Here is a 19109-nt window from a genome sequence, read left to right as displayed (position 1 = left end):
GCCTTCATCCTACAGCAGAAAACCAAGGCCCAGAGCAACTTGTCTAAATCAACATAATGAAACAGGTAATAAGGGTTGTTTTATAGCCGGGCTCAGTGGCTCATCCTGGTCAACATGATAAAACTAAAAATACAAAAAATTAGCTGGGCGTGGTGGTGCGTGCCTGTAATCCCAGCTGCTCAGGAGGCTGAGGCAGGAGAATTGCCTGAACCCAGGAGGCGGAGGTTGCGGTGAGCCGAGATCGCGCCATTGCACTCCAGCCTGGGTAACAAGAGTGAAACTCCGTCTCAAAAAAAAGTTGTTTTATGTTCTTCACATGTACCCCAAAACCTAAAATGTAATAAAAAAAAAGTTGTTTTTCCCAGGCATCAAAGAGGGAAAAAAGGAACAAAAAAAAAGTTGTTTATAGCAGCACCTTACAGCTGTTTACATCCTTACAACCTTATTATGAAGCTGCTACTTTTATTACCATCATTTTCTTTCTTACTAGAGATAGGGTCTTACTTTGTCGCCCAGGTTGGAGTGGAGCCTCCACCTCCTGGGCCCAAGCAATCCTTCCACCTTAGCCTTTTGAGTACTGGGACTATAGGCACGCATCACACCCGGCTAATTTTACATTTTTTTGTGTGGAGACAGGGGTGCTCCCTGTTTGCCCACGCTGGTCAAACTCCTGAGCTCATGCAATCCTCTCACCTCGACCTTCCAAAGTGCTGGGATTTACAGGCATAAGCCACTGTGTGCCTTGCCTTACCACCATTTTTCAGCTGGGAAAACTGAAGCACAAAAGGGTTTGGTGACTAGCATATGTTCAGACAGTAAATGGAAGAGGCAAGATTTGAGTGAAGCAGACTGGAAGCAAGGTCTACACCTTTACCTCTCAATACTACTGTACTGCAAATCTTTAAGTCACCCTGAAAGTCACCCAGTTAACTAAAGTGCTCAAAAGAACAGAGATGCTGCTTTTCATTTCAGCGGAGTTCAGAAGACTTCTTAAGGCCAAGACAGGTTAGCAACTAAAACTATAAAAAACAAGGAAGAAAAAAGGAATTAAGCAATGTGTGGCTTTTCTAACCCAGTATTTCCATTTAATGGTATTAATGTCCATTTTACTTGGAATAAATCTCGCTTAATTTTTATCAGTCTATTCATTTAGTCCAAGTTTAAAACTGTTAGGAGGCTAGTGAACTGAAGTGTTTAGAAAAGGCTGTCCTGGAAACAGTACTCACATATATACTGGACTTTATCAAAATTTCATTGTTCTATATGTACTACCAACATTTTTTTTTTTAAAGCAGAATCAATCTACTTTCCGATAAAGCAAGTCTGTTAATAGACATAAAGCTGATATGTAATGTAAAATTTTACCTCTATTTCGGATAGAAGCCAAAGCAAAACATGAGGAATAAAAACATTTATCTATGCATTCAGAATCACACACAAGTTACCTTTACAGTTCAATTTACTATATAGAAATCACTTGGGTTTTATATTTTCAGTTAACCTTTGAACTGAGATTACAATATTATAACAAAAACTTTACATTAATTCAGAACTTTTTAGCATACCAAATTGAAATACATAGGTTCAAATTCCAGATTTATGGCAAACAGTCTTCAAATACAATACAGACATTTCTTAAAATTACCCTATCATTCACAAGTGGTATTTGCAACTCTGAGCTGTTTCACACAGACAACTCTCCTACAGATACGGCAAAGTTGATATGCCATGAAGTTCAAAGCCAGTATAGCCAAGCCAAGGACTCAAAGTTGCACCATCTTTAAAAAGGTTTGGCATTTCTGGACCACGACAATGCACAACATGTAAAGAAGGTAGGAAACAGTTTCCCCTCCTTGATATGGTTAAAAAAATCTACAAGGTAGCTTGGAATTTTGCATAAAACTCCATACTATACCTTGGAAAAGTCCAAGGGCAGTTTGATGGTGATAAATTGGGGGTCCTACTTTTTTTTAATTAATAGAACCCACGAAATTCAAATGGGCATTAATCAAATCAAAAAATATTAAGCACCTACTGGTTTAAGAGAATTTATTAGAGATTCATGATCAATTTCTTTCCACCTCAAAATCAACGTGTAAAAACCAGCTATTAAGTGCATTCCAAACTTCTCCTATGTAGTACAGGTAGAATTTTCTGTCCATTGGCACCAAAGTGAAGTCACATTTCCTCTTGGGAGACAGAAATTCTGCACCTGGACATAGAGTAAGTTAGGAAAAAATGACCCCTGTTATTTATTACTATTGTGATTCTGAGATCTAGGATTACTAATATACTAGCAGTAAACAAAGCAAATTCCTGGCAACAACTGTCAGGTTAGTGATGCTAACTCCCTTTCCCAATCACCATAAAATTTTAGTAAGAAAAGAATTAAAAGTAATGACTAAAGCAGAACAAATCGGGAATAACAAGAAGCTAAGGGAACAGCTCAAACCATCAATAAAAATTCCTAAATTTGAAATCACTGCAATTGAAGAAAATAAGTGTGCTTTACCCCAACCCCATCCCAACTCTGAATTTAAACATTCCGTGCAAAAGAGCAACAGGTATCTGGATAAAGATGTAGCCCTTCTTTAAGTTTTAGTGCTCTGCAGTTTTCTGCAATTTTATTTCCCTCCCCCTAAGTTTATTCAAAGTATTTAACAGAATCTTCCATTTCAGCTAGAAGATTGTGATTCAAAGATTTACTAAGGTACTCTATGCAGTCTATCTATACAGAAACACCTATTTATTATTACAATTGATTTATGCAGGATTGACATTTTGGGTGTTAAAATTGTTAAACATCATGCTTACTGCACAGCAACTCTCCATAATGAGTCTGAACTTCACAATGATTTACCAAACACTTAAATTACTAATTAAATAACTGAAAAATGCACTGAGCCAAACAAAACTTAACTGGGCTATTTAAAAAAAAAAAAAAAAACCCCTTCAAACAGTCCATATACACATCTATTTCAAAACTACCTTTGCTAGCTAGCCCCTTTCCCAAAGTTTTAGCCTGAAAAGACAGTAAAATCTACACAAAATTTTATTGCAATCATACAAGGGTTACATTAGGTCAAATACAACAAATACTATGATGCAATTTTACATTTATTTAACTACAGTTCAAAGCACAAATTTACACATTCTAAATACACTAAACGTTATCTAATGAAGTCACACTGGTCTTCTGCTAACATTTGATATATCTGGGTGAAAGACATGAACTTTACAAGACTTTTAAACACAAATCCTTAGTATAAAAACTGTGTTCTTGTATGTAAACGATTTAATGGGGAACCCAATTAATGGGCTTCCATCTCCACTAAGTCATCCATTTTGTTGCATATTTTAAACGCTTAAGGGGTAGGACAAACTGGTAAGTTTAAATCTGGATACATTACCTAAATCTCCCATTATCCCCAATGAATTATAGATGAAAGCTGATTTTGTCTGGTCCCAAATAGCTATTACTAATAGATTTTGTTGCCAAATAATTAAGAGAATAAGATCGTTTAAATTATTTTTCCACACTGGAATGTTGACCAGACAAGCTTAACCTGCAACTTCAGATCTAAAGAAGCGTTAATGCCTGTTTAAGCTTCAGTGGAAAAGCTGTCTTCTTGGGTCAGCTGAATGCAAGAAGGCACAAAGAAGAAGTTCTTCATCATTGCATCGGAAGTAATTCCAGCATCTTGCATCTCATACCTACAAAAAAAAAAATAAGCTAAATTCTGAATTTAAGCCCAAGACCACACAATCACATAACAAATGGATAATGAAATAGGACCAAAACTAGTCTTCAAAAAAACCTGTCATTTTTCTATTATAGTCATGCATTGCAGAGTGATGTTTTGGTTAAAGACTAATATATGAAGGGGTATGCCTTAAGATTACAGTGGAGTTAAATTCCTATCACGTCGTTACATGGCAGCAATCAATGTATTATCCTGTCTATGTTTAAGTATCTTTAGATACACAAATCTCACTGTGTTATAACTGCCAACAGTACCAGAGTAACATGCTGTACAGGTTTATAGCCTAGGAGCCTAGGAATGCAGTAGGCTATGCCATCATAAAGTTACCTAATGCTGCATTTGTCAGAAAAAAATCCCATCATTAAGCAACTATCCTTTATAAGCAATCCATAACTGTATTTCTAAGTTCAGCATTCATTACAGAATTAACGCTTATTATAGCAGTCAAATACCCCATCTGCTTTAAATCACCTTACCAATCACTGAAAGACATCATGTAATAAATGGCTGGCCTCTGAAAATCATTAAAAGCAGATGGTTCATGGAAAGAATCTGCTCCCATGTTATCAAAGATAAGCCAATCTCCCACATTCAGCTCAGGAAGAAGACAGCTTTCCACAATTTGATCAAGCTCATCACAGGATGGACCCCAAAGGCTGCTTGTAAACAGAGGCTCATCTTCCTTGTATTTCTGTAGGAAAGGAATAGTTTTACCAATTTAGTTTTTATTCATACCTAAGCAGGTATTGAATTTGTGAGTAGATTAAGTATTTTTCACTGTCTCAGATCCAATGTGCTCATGGAAAAAAGGCCTAGAGCCAAGGGCACAGTCCTCCTTAAGCCTCAATGGTACTATTAACTCTATGTAAAGACACCACCAGAAGAACACAAATCCTCAAAAAGGGCATTTTCCCCCATTCTAAAATGTTTTTCAAAAAATTGAGAAGCATCTTGAAAGCAACAGCTCAGTTTATAAACTGCCAAACGGGTTTTGGTATTTCTGATAAAACTTGCCTTGTGAACCTCTGGAATGGCATTTAAGTCCTCAGAAAGTTTACTTGCAAAAGAGCCATAAACACCATCATTCACATAATACATGAAGGCTGGTTCATCACTTCCGGTTTTTTCTACTGGAATAAAACAAGAAAGGAGAAAATGAATCTTTAGTTAGATGGCTAATATAAAACAAATTAATGTAATTTTCACATTTCTCAAAATATTTAAACTTGAGGCCAGGAGTTCAAGACCAGCCTGAACAAGACATGGCAAAACCTGTCTTTACTAAAAACACAAGAATTAGCCAAGTGTGGTATTACATGTCTGTAATCACAGCTACTTGCGAGGCTAGAGCACCAGAATTCCTTGAATCTGAAGGCAGAAGGTACAGTGAGCCACTGTACTCCAGCCTGGGTGAGTAAGACCCTGTCTCAAAAAAAAAAAAAAAAGAGAGAGAGAGAGAAAGAAAAAAGGTATTAAGACTCTAGAAGCCTTTCTGGTAGTTGCTGTTTCAAAAAAGATCAAGCAGCAAGGAAAAACAATTTTTAGTTTCTTTTCACATCAGGAAAAGGAAGGCAATATATATGCTCAAGGAATTAAATACGTGTTTGAATGTGGAATTAAAAATAAAAGTTGAGATTGTGCCACTGCACTCCAGCTGGTGTGACAGAGTAAAAACCCTGTCTCAAAAAAAAAGGGGGGGGGTTGGGAAGGAAAAGAAAATAGTGTTCTATTACCACCACACTCCTACTCACTGGACCAATTTAAAGACTTAACAATACCAAACATCAGTGAGTATGAGGAGCCACCAGAGTTCACATGTGTACACTGCCAGTGGGAATCTGCGTGTGTGTCTGTGTGTTTTGAGACAGGGTCTCACTGTTGCTCAGGTTAGAGTGCAGCAGTATGATCACAGCTCACTGCAGCCTCAAGCTTCAGGGATCAATAGATCCTCTCACCTCACACTTTGAAACCTTTGAAAACACTCATTCTAGAACACATCACTATTCTACTCTTAGCATGCCAATACTCATTTTTAAGTTTTTAAAATATTGCTTTCCATAAAAACAAGTCAAGGCTCCTTGGAGAAACAACTGATTATAGGACTGAGGCAGAAAAGGGTTAAAATGAGCATGAGAGATCTTGAAATACCAACAAATGAAGTGTTGAGAGAATAACAGAGACATGTCAAGAGAAAAATGAAGAGTAACAGATTATATAAGCCTACTGAATAAAGACCTATGAGTCTAAACTAATAGAAACAAACAGGAGGAAGAAAAAGATTCTTTAAACGTCCAACTAATATAAACAATAATTGAGTTAGAAATTCATCAATAGATGCTAAAAACTAATGAGGTAAAAGTGTGGTTAGCAAGTTTATTTAGTCCCTAACTTGCCATTTCACAGTGGAGAGAAACCTGCATGACGTAACCTTAAACAAGTGCTCAAAACTAGCCAAAAAAAAAAAAATCGAATCATCTAGCCAGGTGCGGTGGCACCCAGTTTGAGTCAAGATTGTGTCACTGCACTCCAGCCTGAGCAATAAGAGCAAAACTCTCTGTCTTAGAGAAAAAACAAAAAGTCACACAAACTCCACAAGGCCAGGCGTATTGGCTCAAGCCTGTAATCCTAGCACTTTGGGAGGCTGAGGCAGGTGGATCACTTGAGCTCAGTTTAAACCAGCCTGGGAAACATGGCGAAACCCTCTACGAAGTAAGAATAGGAAACCTAGCCAGGTGTAGTCCCAGCTATGGAAGAGGCTGAATGAAGGTGGGAGGACTGGCTTGAGCCAGGAGGTTGAGCCTGTAATGAGCCCTAATGGAGCCACCGTACTCTAAACCGGCCGACAAAACAAGAAAAAAACAACTAGCATCGTCAATATTAGAACTGACCACTATCACGTGCCTCCTAATATGAGGCAGCGAGAACAGACTGACACTTTGGTGAACTTCATGCCCTAAAAGCATAGCCTAAAAAAGGTAATCATGAGGAAGCATCAAACAAACCCAAATTAATAATTAGTAATGAAACTTCCACTCTTTGAAAACATTGAAGTTAAGAAATACAAAGTAATGAACTGAGAAACTTTATCTAGATTAAAGAAGAAATGACAAATTCAATGTGGTCCTGGAGTGGATTCTAAACAAAGAAAAACAAAGCTGTAAAAGACAATATTGGGAAAAGGAACCACTTTCTTAAGGACTAATCCACAGCCCCCCGCCCCCCGCAAAAAGTCTTGTTAATGTAAAACAGTTATTTCCTACAGTAATACTAGCCAACAAGACAGACTGTCTAGGGGCTTTCTGTTGGTTTGACTTGAGTTAGATGATCACAAGAACTCTTTGCCGCCCTTATGAAAGAAAGTATGAAAATAGAGCCTTCTTGTGACCCATGTGAGGTACAGAGAACAGAAGATATCACAATAAAAGTAGTTCTGAACAATGGATGAGAATTAGTCATCTGGTAGACATTTACCTAAAATAGCCATATCTAAACATCGGTACCAAGAAAGTTGGATTCAGAAGTCTTATGGAATGGGACCTTGACTTTAAGATTTTTAAAAGCTGAAAACCACCTACAATTTCATGACCATCTGTTCATTTCCAGACTAACTGCAGTGATCAACCAACAAAAATAAAACCATATATAAACTTCATAACTTACCTCCAGAGGAAAATTTATCATTTTCAACGACTTTCTTTGCTATGATATTAACTGCAAGTGTAAATGCAGAAGACACATAGTAGCTTCCGGGTTCTGAAATTATCTTAACACCAGATCCTTCAGGAAAGTAGATATCCAACAGAGGACTGATAACATGATTAACCTATGGATTTTAAATGCCGCATTATGGTTTCAATATTGAATTAGATAATTCGCAATATTCAGAGATTGATATTAATTTTCTAGGAAGATGGAGCAGTTCCAATTACAGACCATGAAACTTAGCTACTCTGCAATTATTTCCAAGCAATTAATTAGGCATGCTTTCAAGTCAGTTTATTTTCTAACTATCAGAATGGCACTAATTTAAAAAATATATAGCTCTAATAACAAATACCTACTGACTGGTATTTGTTTTTTTAAAGTCATTTTTCTATACTTGATCACTAGTAACAGAAGCAAAATTTTCAAATCATAGTTTCTAGATATTACAAAAGGAAGTAAAGAGGGCAGAGCAGGAAGGTGAGAAACAGGTGTGACATGCATCTGGCCTAAGTGCTAAAACTGGCTGGGAGTGGTGGCTCATGCCTGTAACCCCAAAGTTTTGGGGAGGCTGAGGCAGGAGGATCACTTGAGGCCAGGAGTTCCAAGACCAGCCTGAGCAATATAGAAAAACTATTATTTTTTTAAATAATAAGAATTCTATATTACTAAAAAAAAATAAGTCTTTCTACTTGGGAGGCTGAGGTAAGAGGGCCCACAAGTTGGAGGCTGTAGTGAGCTATGATTGTACCACTCCACTCCAGCCTGGGCATGGTGGCTCATGCCTGTAATCCCAGTACTTTGGGAGGCCGAGGTGGGTGGATCACCTGAGGTCAGGAGTTCAAAACCACCCTGACTAAGGTGAAACGCTGTCTCTTTAAAAACAAACAAACTGAATGATTACATCAAGGTTAATGCCCCAAAAACTAAAAAATAATAAAATAAAACGTGGTAAAGTTTTTTAAGCCATTAAATCATTTGTGCCATTAAGTACAGAAACATAGCTGAACTAGAAAATGTTTTATGATAATATTCGAAGAATTCTATCAAACTTTTCAAAGTTAGCTAGGTCTACTGCCTTTCTGTTCATTTCCTAAGAATAAAATTTTAAAGAGATGTTATAGCAGTCAGTTTCTGCCATCATAAAAATCCTACTCTACCATCACGTAAGTAGCAAAGAAAGCAATTACTCTGACATGTCATCTACTGAAAAGTTTACCTCTTCCAATTGAAATTCAGTTCCCGTGAATCCTCCACCAATGTCTAACATGTTCATCGTAAAGCCAATTTCTCCCTGGAGAAGGAAAAAAAATATATTCAAATGTTTTTCCAAATTGTAATGGATATGAGAACATTTTTAAAGCCTCCTCCTAGGGAGGTAAATTATCTGTTCTGACCTTTAGTACAACAAGTTCTTGTTTTTTTTTACTAATAGAAACAGATTGATTCAATGTTAGGTATGCAGCCTCTTTGATTTTATTTGATTCTTCTAGACTTACACAAGTCAATTACAATTTCACTCCTTTACCCATTTTAAAGTCGTGACTGTATAGAGCTCTGAAAGCTTTTATGATAATTAAAATGAGGTGTGTGTCATTTGGATGTAGTCAGAGTAACTCACACAGGCAGAGTAATTCACACAAGCAGATCATGGCTTAAATAAAATGCCAAATAATTTTAAAAAAGAACTTACAGCCATGTCAAACACACATCGAGCATCAGATAGAGCATGTACATATACTTGAGATTCTTTGCAAGCACTCGAAACATGAAATCTGAAACACACAGAATAATAAATTTAAAAGAGCAGAAAGTTTTAGAGGCATTTCCTGTAATTTATTTCAACTGTCATTCATCATACTGACACCATTAAGTATCCACATTAACCTTACTAAATATTTAAAGTTTACCAAATAAAGCATTAGCCCCTAATTACCCAAAAGTTATAGTACCAGCTTTAAAGAAAAGGCAATGCTAACATTAAAGTGTAATTCTATAAACAAATTCTTAACAATAAGTCAATCATTAGTACGGTTCCACCCTATAAAATAGGGTGTACTTTCATGTATGTGTGGCTTTTATGTTTATATAGTGAAGTAACAAGCAGTACCAATCAAACTGTATCACATTCAGTTGAGCTAAAATTGAACATTCACTTTTACTCAACCAAATACAAAATGTGTCTCTTGTGAAATAAATACAAATGAATATTAATCAAGCTGACTATTGGTCACTAGTATTACTAGTGATTAAAATTTCAGAATAAAGTACCTATGATTGTGGCAGTGGTTACACAAATGTTAAAATCCATAGAACTGAACACTGTAAAGTTTCAGAAAAATGAAAAATTCAGTCTTTCTTTTTTCCCTTTATTCGAGATAGTACTTCATTAATTTTTCTGTTAACTTAAAAAATTAAAACTTGTTGAAATATGAACAAAACTCTCAAATGTGTCAATACTGTCACCTAAGGTAGATTAAAACTAGACTGACATGGAATTTTATCTATTGTGTAGGGCACAGCATGCTCCAATTCTTTGTTTTGAAGTGCCCTAGAGGAATTAAAGGAGGAGAAAGTCTTCAGATAGAAGACAAAATAGAATGATACCCACAAATTAGAAGTTAAATGATACTATTTTCGTAAGAGTTCTAGCAAATCCCCTCCATCCAATTTAAAAGGTGGCAATTTAAGTTACTCTGCACTAACCTAATTAAAATATTATTTACTATTCTTTTTATTGGGGAGAAGAACCTACAGTTGCAAAACGTGTGGTAAAAAAGAAGAATTAGGGCCGGGTGCGGTGGCTCACGCCTATAACCCCAGCATTTTGGGAGGCCAAAGCGGGAGGATCACGAGGTCAAGAGATTGAGACCATTCTGGTCAACATGGTGAAACCCCGTCTCTACTAAAAATACAAAAAGTTAGCTGGGCATGGTGGCGTGCACCTGTAATCCCAGCTACTCGGGAGGCTGAGGCAGGAGAATTGCTTGAACCCAGGAGGCGGAGGTCGCGGTGAGCCGAGATCACGCCATTGCACTCCAGCCTGGGTAACAACAGCAAAAACTCCGTCTCAAAAAGGAAAGAAAAATTAAATCTTAGATTTCAGGCAAATAAGATATCAAATCAACCAGAAAGGCTATCACTGTAAATGTTCACAGCTTTAAAAGTGTAAAACAAATACTCACTTAACCCCAATTATTTGGACATCAAGTTCCTTAGCACATTCCAAGAGATGCCTACAGTTCTTCAGGGTAGTGCCAAACTTCATGTTACCCTCTTCACCTCCAATATTATCTTCTGTTGCAATATGTAGTAAGACCCTAAGAGAAGGGGAGATGATTGGGGCAGAGTTGGTTTACATCATCATCAGCACATGTGAAGCCTGAAGATTGTAGGAAGTATGTTGACTATGTTGCCAGTGCGCCCAAATCCAGCGACGGATGAATCAAGTGAACCTAATGAAAAACAATCCTGTATAGAGAAAAAACTAGCAATTAGGGCCTAAAGCATGAAGCTTACAAGGATGGGATTTTGGATAATGCAGCAAGTTAAGACTCTGTTGTAGCATCAAGAGTCGGTTGGGCTCTGTAATCAAAGACGACATTACTTTCAAATGAAGTCCATCAGTCCATAAAGCCACCTAGAAAGACTAAATTGAATAGCAATGCCATCATTGTCTTTCAATAAGGATATTGGGGCTTTAAATATCTCCAAATTTCTTTGATTGTGCTAACTAAACCTCCACTGCTTACTGCAAACATTCTTCCTACCAACACTGCTAAATCCCAGCAGGTTTCTAACTGAAGAAAATTAGAAAGCTTCTTTTAAAATTTTAAAACTATTTTTATTTATTTATTTATTTTTAATTTGTATTATTTATATTTATATTTTTATTTATTTATTTATTTATTTATTTATTGAAATGGGAGTTTATTGCTCTGTCACCCAGGTCGCAGTGCAGTGGCACAATTTCAACTCTCTGCAACCCTGGACTCAAGCAATTTCTCCTGCCTCAGCCTCTTGAGTAGCTGAGATTATAGGCAGAAGCCACCATGCCCAGCTAATTTTTGTATTTTTAGTGGAGACAGGGTTTCCCCATGTTGGCCAGGTTGCTCTCAAACTCCTGACCTCAAGTGATCTACCTGCCTTGGCCTCCCAAAGTGCTGGGATTACAGGCGTGAGCCACTGCGCCCAACCTAGAAAGCTTTTTTTAAAAAAAAATTATCTTGGCTGGGCGTAGTGGCTCACGCCTGTAATCCCAGCACTTTGGAGGCCTAGGCGGGTGGATCACCTGAGGTCAGGAGTTCAAGACCAGCCTGACGAACATGGTGAAACCCTGTCTTTAAAAAAAAAAAAAAAAAAAAATTATGTGTTTAAGCAGCAGCCTTCTAGTCTACTGATTCAAACCTACTTGTTATTTCCTTCCAAACCATGACAACCAAGGCAAGATTATCAAGACTGACCAGATTTCTCTATTTTAAGAAGCTAAGCAAATTACAAACTACTGGAAGTTCCAAATAAACAAATTCTTTCTGTATAGCTGTTTTCCCATGGATGTCTTAATTACATAAACTAAGAAGGTTAATCATGCGACCATGAAAATATAGCTATGGCCCTAATTTGATAATCAGAGGGCAAGACTGATAAAAGCAAAAATTATTCTAAGGTTAGAATCAGCTTCACCAAGAATGTGCCAGTCCCCAGTCTAACATACTAAACATCAAAAAATCACAGCTTGTCTTCACAGGATCACAGAACAAGATTTTTCAGGAAAACAGGTGGTTCCCTAAAATTTTCCCAACACGGCTTTTATCCACAAAGATTTTCCAAAGTAATCAATGCTGTCAGGATAGCATAAGTACACCACTGAATCAGTACAAAAATTATGGACATACAAAGAAAATACAGATATGTCATAACTCATTAAAAAAGCCAACAACGGCCGGGCGCAGTGGCTCAGGCCTGTAATCCCAGCAATTTGGGAGGCCGAGGCGGGTGGATCATGAGGTCAGGAGATTGAGACCATCCTGGTCAACATGGTGAAATCCCGTCTCTACTAAAAATACAAAAATTGGCTGGGCATGGTGGTGCGTGCCTGTAATCCCAGCTACTCAGGAGGCTGAGGCAGGAGAATTGCCCAAACCCAGGAGGCAGAGGTTGCGGTGAGCCGAGATCACGCCATTGCACTCCAGCCTGGGTAACAAGAGCAAAACTCTGTCTCCAAAAAAAAAAAAAAAAAAAAAAAAAAGCCAACAACTGCATAATTCAATATGGTTTTGGTATATTCTTAAGTCCTCTTGACATACCACTTTGTGAAAACATAAATCTTGGCCTTAAAACCTTCTGCTTTTAAAAAAGTAAACCTTTTTTCTTTTTATTTTTTGAGGGAGTCTTGCTCTGTTGCCCAGACTGGAGTGCAATGGCACAATTTGGGCTCATTGCAGACTCTGACTCCTGGGTTCAAGGGATTCTCCTGCCTCAGCTTCCCAAGTAGCTGGGTTTACAGACACAGGCCACCCTGACCTCAAATGATACAACCTCCTTGGCCTCCTCCTAAAGTGTTGGGATTATAGGTGTAAAGCACCTAACCCAGCCTTAAAAAAGTAAACTTTTTAAATTAAAAAAAAAATTCCCTGGATGCATGAAAATGCAAGTAAAAAAATAAAATTCATGTTCAAAAAGAAAAGTATAAGCCTTAAAAACAAAACCCCCCAAATCTATGGACTAGGCTTCTAAGACACTGTCAGTAAAGATGAGCATTCAGGAACTATGGCCTAGGGTAGATTAGACCCTCAGCTAAACAGAAAAAAAAAGCTGACCAAAATATATCCTATTTAGAACACATTTTCAAACTCAGTTATTGCAATAATGAAAATATAGCCATGGCCCTAATTTGAATATCACACCAATCAACTATCAAGGATTCCTTGAAGATTACAAGATCATATCCCCAAACTGCCATGCCATTTTTTTTTTTTTTTTTGAGATGGAGTTTTGCTCATTGCCCAGGCTGGAGTACAATGGCGTAATCTTGGCTCATTGCAACTTTTACCTCCTGGGTTGAAGTGATTCTCCTGTCTCAGCCTCCAAAGTAGCTGAGATTTACAGGTGTGCTCCACAACGCCTGGCTAATTTACATATTTTTAGTAGAAATGATGTTTCATCATATTGGTCAGGCTAATCTAGAACTCCTGACCACAGGTGATCTACCTGCCTCGGCCTCCAAAAGTGCTGAGATTACAGGCACGAGCCACTGTGCCCAGCCCCTTATTATTTTTAATCCCAGTTCCACATGAAGGGTCAGAAGTAGAGAGCCAATAAAATGCTACTAGGCTTTCCCATAGAGGACCCTTTAAGTTATAAATATGATACACACTATTGCTCTAATGCTCCTTCTTCCCAGAAAAAAGACAGACCCAATCCTCTAAGTGGTAAGATAACATTTTCAAGTACTTAGCTTTATACTTACTTGGCATTTGGGTGATTACGTGCAATTTTCTTCAATTCAATTTCATTGTCACATGTCATGATATTCACTCCAACTTTTGCTGCATACTTTATCTGAGACACTTGCTTGCAAGGACTTATGTAAATAATATTTTCTGGAGATACACCCAACTCTTGCACTAAAGCCATTTCATTCTGTGAAAACGAGGTTAAATTAAGAATACATAATGCCACAGTTCATATTCTGGTAATGTTTCCTCTACTACTCTATTAATCCCACCACCCCCAGCCCTTTTAAAGCCAGAGTCTCACTCTGTCTCCCAGGCTAAAGTGCAGTGGCACAATCATAGCTCAACGCAGCTTCCATCTCCTGAGCTGCTCAAGTGATCCTCCTACCTCAGCCTCCCAAAGTGCTACGAGTACAGGTGTGAGTCACCGTGCCTGGACAAACTAATTTTTAAATTAGGCACATGCCTGTAGTCCCAGCTACTCAGGAGGCTGAAGCAGAAGAATCACTTGAACCTGAAAGGTGGAGGTTGCAGTGAACTGAGATGACACCACTGCACTCCAGCCTGGCAACAGAGCGAGACTCTGTCTCAATAAATAAATAGTGAGATGAGGTCTCACTTTGTTGCAGAGGCTGGTCCTGAACTCCTGGCTCAAGCAACTCTCACCTCAGCCTCTCAAAGTGGTGGAATTACAGGTGTTAGCCATTGTTCCTGGCCTAAAAATTGTTAAAATGAAGCACCAGAGAAATCTGAGTTTAGATATTTGCTGTAGTCAGTAGTAGTTTGGTCTAGAAGTAGCTCTTGATTAAGAAGGAGATACAAATTAAAGTTTTCGATTAATAAAGATACAATGTTTCAAAGACTCATCACACAGAAACTTCCCTTTCACTGGTGCACTTGAAGAGCTTGTAATTTTCCAACATGAGGCTGTAGATTTAAACAATTATTTTAAAACTTCATCCAAAAAGTCAAACTTCTTTGCATTTGTTCTCCAACTGCTGTAACTATAATGTTAAATTATTAAATGTTTCCGTTTGCTTTCAAAAAAAATGTAAAACACTTACTTTACTGGAGCAAGCAAATCCAGTTCCAAGAGCTGCCAAAATCTCAAGCACGGCTGGAGCAGAGTTGCACTTCACTGTGTAGAATGGCTTTATCTGAGCCACTACATTCTGCCATTGACTGTGTTTCTTCACAATCTTTCCAAGATCTCCCACAAAAAATGCCTTTTTCCCTGTCTATTATGGTTATGAAAAAAAGACAAACATGAACAAAAAAAACATTGAAACTCAAGTATCAAAACAGGAAAGAATACCTCTTTTCCTCCACAAAAACATGGGCCAAGACATATTTACATATAGTAGTACATTTAAAGCTTGTTAAGTGTGATTTAACTAGATTTAGTAAACATTAAGAGACTCTAAACACATTTGTTCTTTCTTATATTTGATTACTTTTCCTTGTGCTCCACTAGCATAGTATTATCGATTGCAGTGACAGAAGTCAGTGAATTTCCTTGATTTTACTTTTTGATAGCTGAAGGAAGGAAACCAATTTTCTCACATGCTTCCCCCACTGTTTAAAATACTTTGGCAGTTCAGGATGCAATTTCCTAATCACCATTAAAACTGCACCTTAAGACAACATGGCAAACCTCTTATTTTATCAGTTTTTCAGAGTCGAGTGGTCACTGTAGCCCAGACTGGAGGGCAGTGGTGCAATCATAGCTTACTACAGCCTCCAACTCCTGGAGCTCAAGCAATCCTCCCACCTTGGCCTTCCAAAATGCTGGGATTAAAGGTGTGAGCCACCATGCCTAACCAGGAAATAGTTTTTAAAAAGACCAGGTTAGTTTGCACATGGAGATGTCAAAATTAGATTTTAAAAGTATGAAAGTCCACCGAATATCAGATAAGCCTAAATAAGAATAATTTTCCTACAGTTGTGGCTATTCTAGGACTAGAGTGATGACTTATGAGTTAACAGAACTTATATTACTCAGTGTTAGATGGCAGGCAAAGAAATCTTATTTAGGACATAGAACATCCAAATGCTGTTTGAGAAGCCATGAAAACAATTTTTTGTTTTCAACTCTTTAATTCACAGCATTGAAATTCTCCATTATTGGAATATAGTGCCCAATTGATATAAATGCAAATTATGCTATGTGCAACAGAATTTTAACAGTTGCATTAAGTTAACCATCCTCACAAGACCTGATATCTATAGTATTATGGAGACACAAAGTTTGTATTTAACTTGATGGGGGAAAAAAGGTATTTATGGGTACCGCCAAGAGAAATGGGATGAAACAACAAGGTATTCAGCTTCTTTTCTTATCCTCGGCATGATTTGAGTCTGGATCAGCAGGCAATGAAAAACAAATTTAGGGAGCAGGGAAGCCTTGTATTTAAGCAAGCTCTGGCAAACAAGAGGACAATGAAAAGGGAGGTAAGTTAGGAGGTCACTATAAGGACACCTGCAAAAACTATAAATAATGGGAATGGAGGAGGTTCCCCTTGTATTCATCAAGAACATTACGGAGGCAAGACCAAGGTTAAGTGAGACAGGAGAAACAAAAGGTAGACTGAATGACAGAGCCAGGACATAATAGAGTTGAGGACTAATCCTCACTGAATGTTACTAATGTGGGACAATTTAGATGTGGAACAAGAATGGATGAAAGGAATATTTCAAAGATTATCTGACCCCTGAAAAGTGTTACAAAAAGTCAAAATAATAGTTAACTGACTAAGAGAAAGATCATCAAAATTTGACAAGGAGCTTCCCAGTGGCAATTAACTGAAGAATGGCTTGGCAGAAATTGGTTGGCCAATATGACAAATTTCATGACTAATATGTCAAGTTTCAAGAAGCTGAATGGCAGAGGAAGACGGAGAGATTTTTGGATGGACAAGGGGAAGATGAACATGTCTGTAGAATGAAGGTCAAGAGAAGGAGAGATGATTTTTGGATATTACTGAACACCAGTAACATGAAAACAATTCTCTAACAAGTTTGGGGGAATATAAAAATTTTCTCCAATAAAAAAAGAAATTATATCAGTTAAGTCTAATATAAAAAAAAAAATGACTAGGCTGGGCATGGTGGCTCACACCTGCAATCTCAGCACTCTGGGACGCCAAGACAGGTGGATCACCTGAGGTCAGGAGTTTAAGACCAGCCTAGTCAACATGGTGAAACCCTGTCTCCACTAAAAATACAAACATTAGCCAGGCCTAACAGCAGGCACCTGTAACCCCAGCTACTCGGGAGGCTGAGGCACGAGAATTGCTTGAACCAGGGAGGCTGAGGTTGCAGTGAGCTGAGATTCCACCACTGTGCTCCAGCCTGGGCAACAAGAGCAAAATTTCATCAATAAAAAAGAAAAAAAACCTTAAGTAGCATTGAGTATATGATTCTGTAGAAGTTGACTCAGAGGAATAGAGAGAAAGCATTCAGGATAAATTATCAAACTTTCAATGAATGTAGTACACAACCAACATTATCTGAAAGTAAACTTATATCCACTGAAGAATACAATTAAGACCAGGCCCAGCAGCTGCCGCCTGTAATCCCAGCACTTGGGAGGACAAGGCAGGCAGATCGCAAGGTCGGGAGTTTGAGACCAGACTGGCCAACATGGTGAAACCTGTCTCTACTAAAAATACATGTGGTGGTGGCTGAGGCAGGGGAAATCGCTTGAACCCGGGAGATGGAGGTTGCAGTGAGCCAAGACTGCGCCACTGCACTCCAGCCTGGGTGACAGAGCAAGGCTCCGTCTCTGGTTGGCGGGGGTGGAATACAAAAATTAGCCAGGCGTGGTGGCATGCACCTGTAATTCTAGCTACTCAGGAGGCTGAGGCAGGAGAATTGCTTGAGCTCAGGAGGTAAGGGTTGCACGTGAGCCAAGATAACGCCACTGCATTCCAGCTTGGATGGCACAGTGAGGCTTTGTCTCCAAAAAAAGAAAACAAATTGAGAAAAATGAGTAACTAGCCATGTACTGATTAGAAAAGGTTGGCTGGTATCACATCAATAAACATAACACACGTGAGTGTCAGATGCTAAAAGGCATAGCAGGGAAAGGGCCATAGGGAGGATTTTTAAATGTGTACAAGAAAGAAAAATGGATCACCAAGGGGAATGGGTGTTGGCGAGGAAGGTCAAGTTAAATCAACCTGGAAAAGTTAACATCTGAACCAACTACTTTTGATCGATTACCATCTTGGAAATTAAAAAGCACTGATGTTTTAGAGCTTAGAAAATGACAAACGCTGTATTTGAGAAATGGCACTCACCAGGGTATGTTCATAAACATAGTTATCAATAACATTTCCAAGGTTTGTTCCTTCATCCAACAGGCCAACGGAGTAGTTTGCATCATCAATAAATCCTTTCATCTCAGCCGTATTCCACAAAGCCGAAAGTCATAAACCAGGAAAAACAAGAGACGGGCCACCAAGCCTATGTCTGGGTCCTTAGAATATGCAACAAACTGTCAAAATAGAAGTTATATAAAAGTCTGTATTATGTATGAAAGTGTTCTAAGTGCCTAATTTAGTGAGAAATGTATGCAATCATTTAACAATTTCAGAAACACCTGATTATTATCCTTTAACACTCACTTAAAAAAGCAAATACATTAATGCTTTATACATTTATCCAAAAAGGTCAATATAATTTGAAGGAGTAAGTCACATATATACACAATAAAATACAGCCTATATTATCACCTTATTTACAGAGCTGCAGACCCAATCTGTATAATATTATTTTGTGCTCCTATAACACATAATTTTACCCATTTTAAAAGTAAAGAAAGCTAGTGAAATATCTGCAGCCAAGAAACCAAAATACCAGTCTAAACTTTTAATATACTGTCAGCCACATTAACAGCACTGCCAGGTAATTGCAGAAATTCCTGGATGGGCATGGTAGCCCACGCCTGCAATCCCAGCACTTTGGGAAGCCCAGGCTGGATTGCTTGAGCCCAGGAGTTTGAGACCAGCCTGGACAATGCAGCAAGACCCTGTCTCTCCTAAAAAAGTTCCCAAGTAGGTGAAAGCAATAAAAATGGGTGATGGTGGAGGATGGCTTTAGGGAACAATCTGAATCTTTGATATACAGACTGCCTAAGCCTTACTTCAAGCTAAAATAGTACTAGCTACATCAAGTTAGCAATGTT

The 19109-nt window shown here is 38.1% G+C and overlaps 1 protein-coding gene across 8 annotated transcripts in view; it reads right to left on the bottom strand.

Annotated features, from left to right (window-relative positions):
• Positions 1 to 1337: 1337 nt before the first annotated feature.
• The window catches only part of AZIN1 (antizyme inhibitor 1), a 38236-nt gene continuing 20464 nt past the window's right edge, over positions 1338 to 19109 (bottom strand). For 3 of the 8 annotated variants that reach the window (XM_035276317.3, XM_035276316.3, XM_008983380.4), the window contains 10 exons: positions 18223 to 18419; positions 14986 to 15159; positions 13936 to 14108; positions 10652 to 10786; positions 9160 to 9241; positions 8686 to 8760; positions 7425 to 7587; positions 4779 to 4891; positions 4241 to 4455; positions 1397 to 3714 (listed from right to left, as the gene is read on the bottom strand). In XM_035276317.3, coding sequence (XP_035132208.1) covers positions 3603 to 3714; positions 4241 to 4455; positions 4779 to 4891; positions 7425 to 7587; positions 8686 to 8760; positions 9160 to 9241; positions 10652 to 10786; positions 13936 to 14108; positions 14986 to 15159; positions 18223 to 18324 — 1344 coding nt within the window. In that variant the 5' untranslated portion in view covers positions 18325 to 18419 and the 3' untranslated portion in view covers positions 1397 to 3602. 8 annotated transcript variants of the gene reach the window in all.

Source organism: Callithrix jacchus, chromosome 16 (genome assembly GCF_049354715.1).
Source record: "Callithrix jacchus isolate 240 chromosome 16, calJac240_pri, whole genome shotgun sequence".
Taxonomy (NCBI): Eukaryota; Metazoa; Chordata; class Mammalia; order Primates; family Cebidae; genus Callithrix; species Callithrix jacchus.
This window is presented reverse-complemented; position numbering and strand designations above follow the sequence as displayed.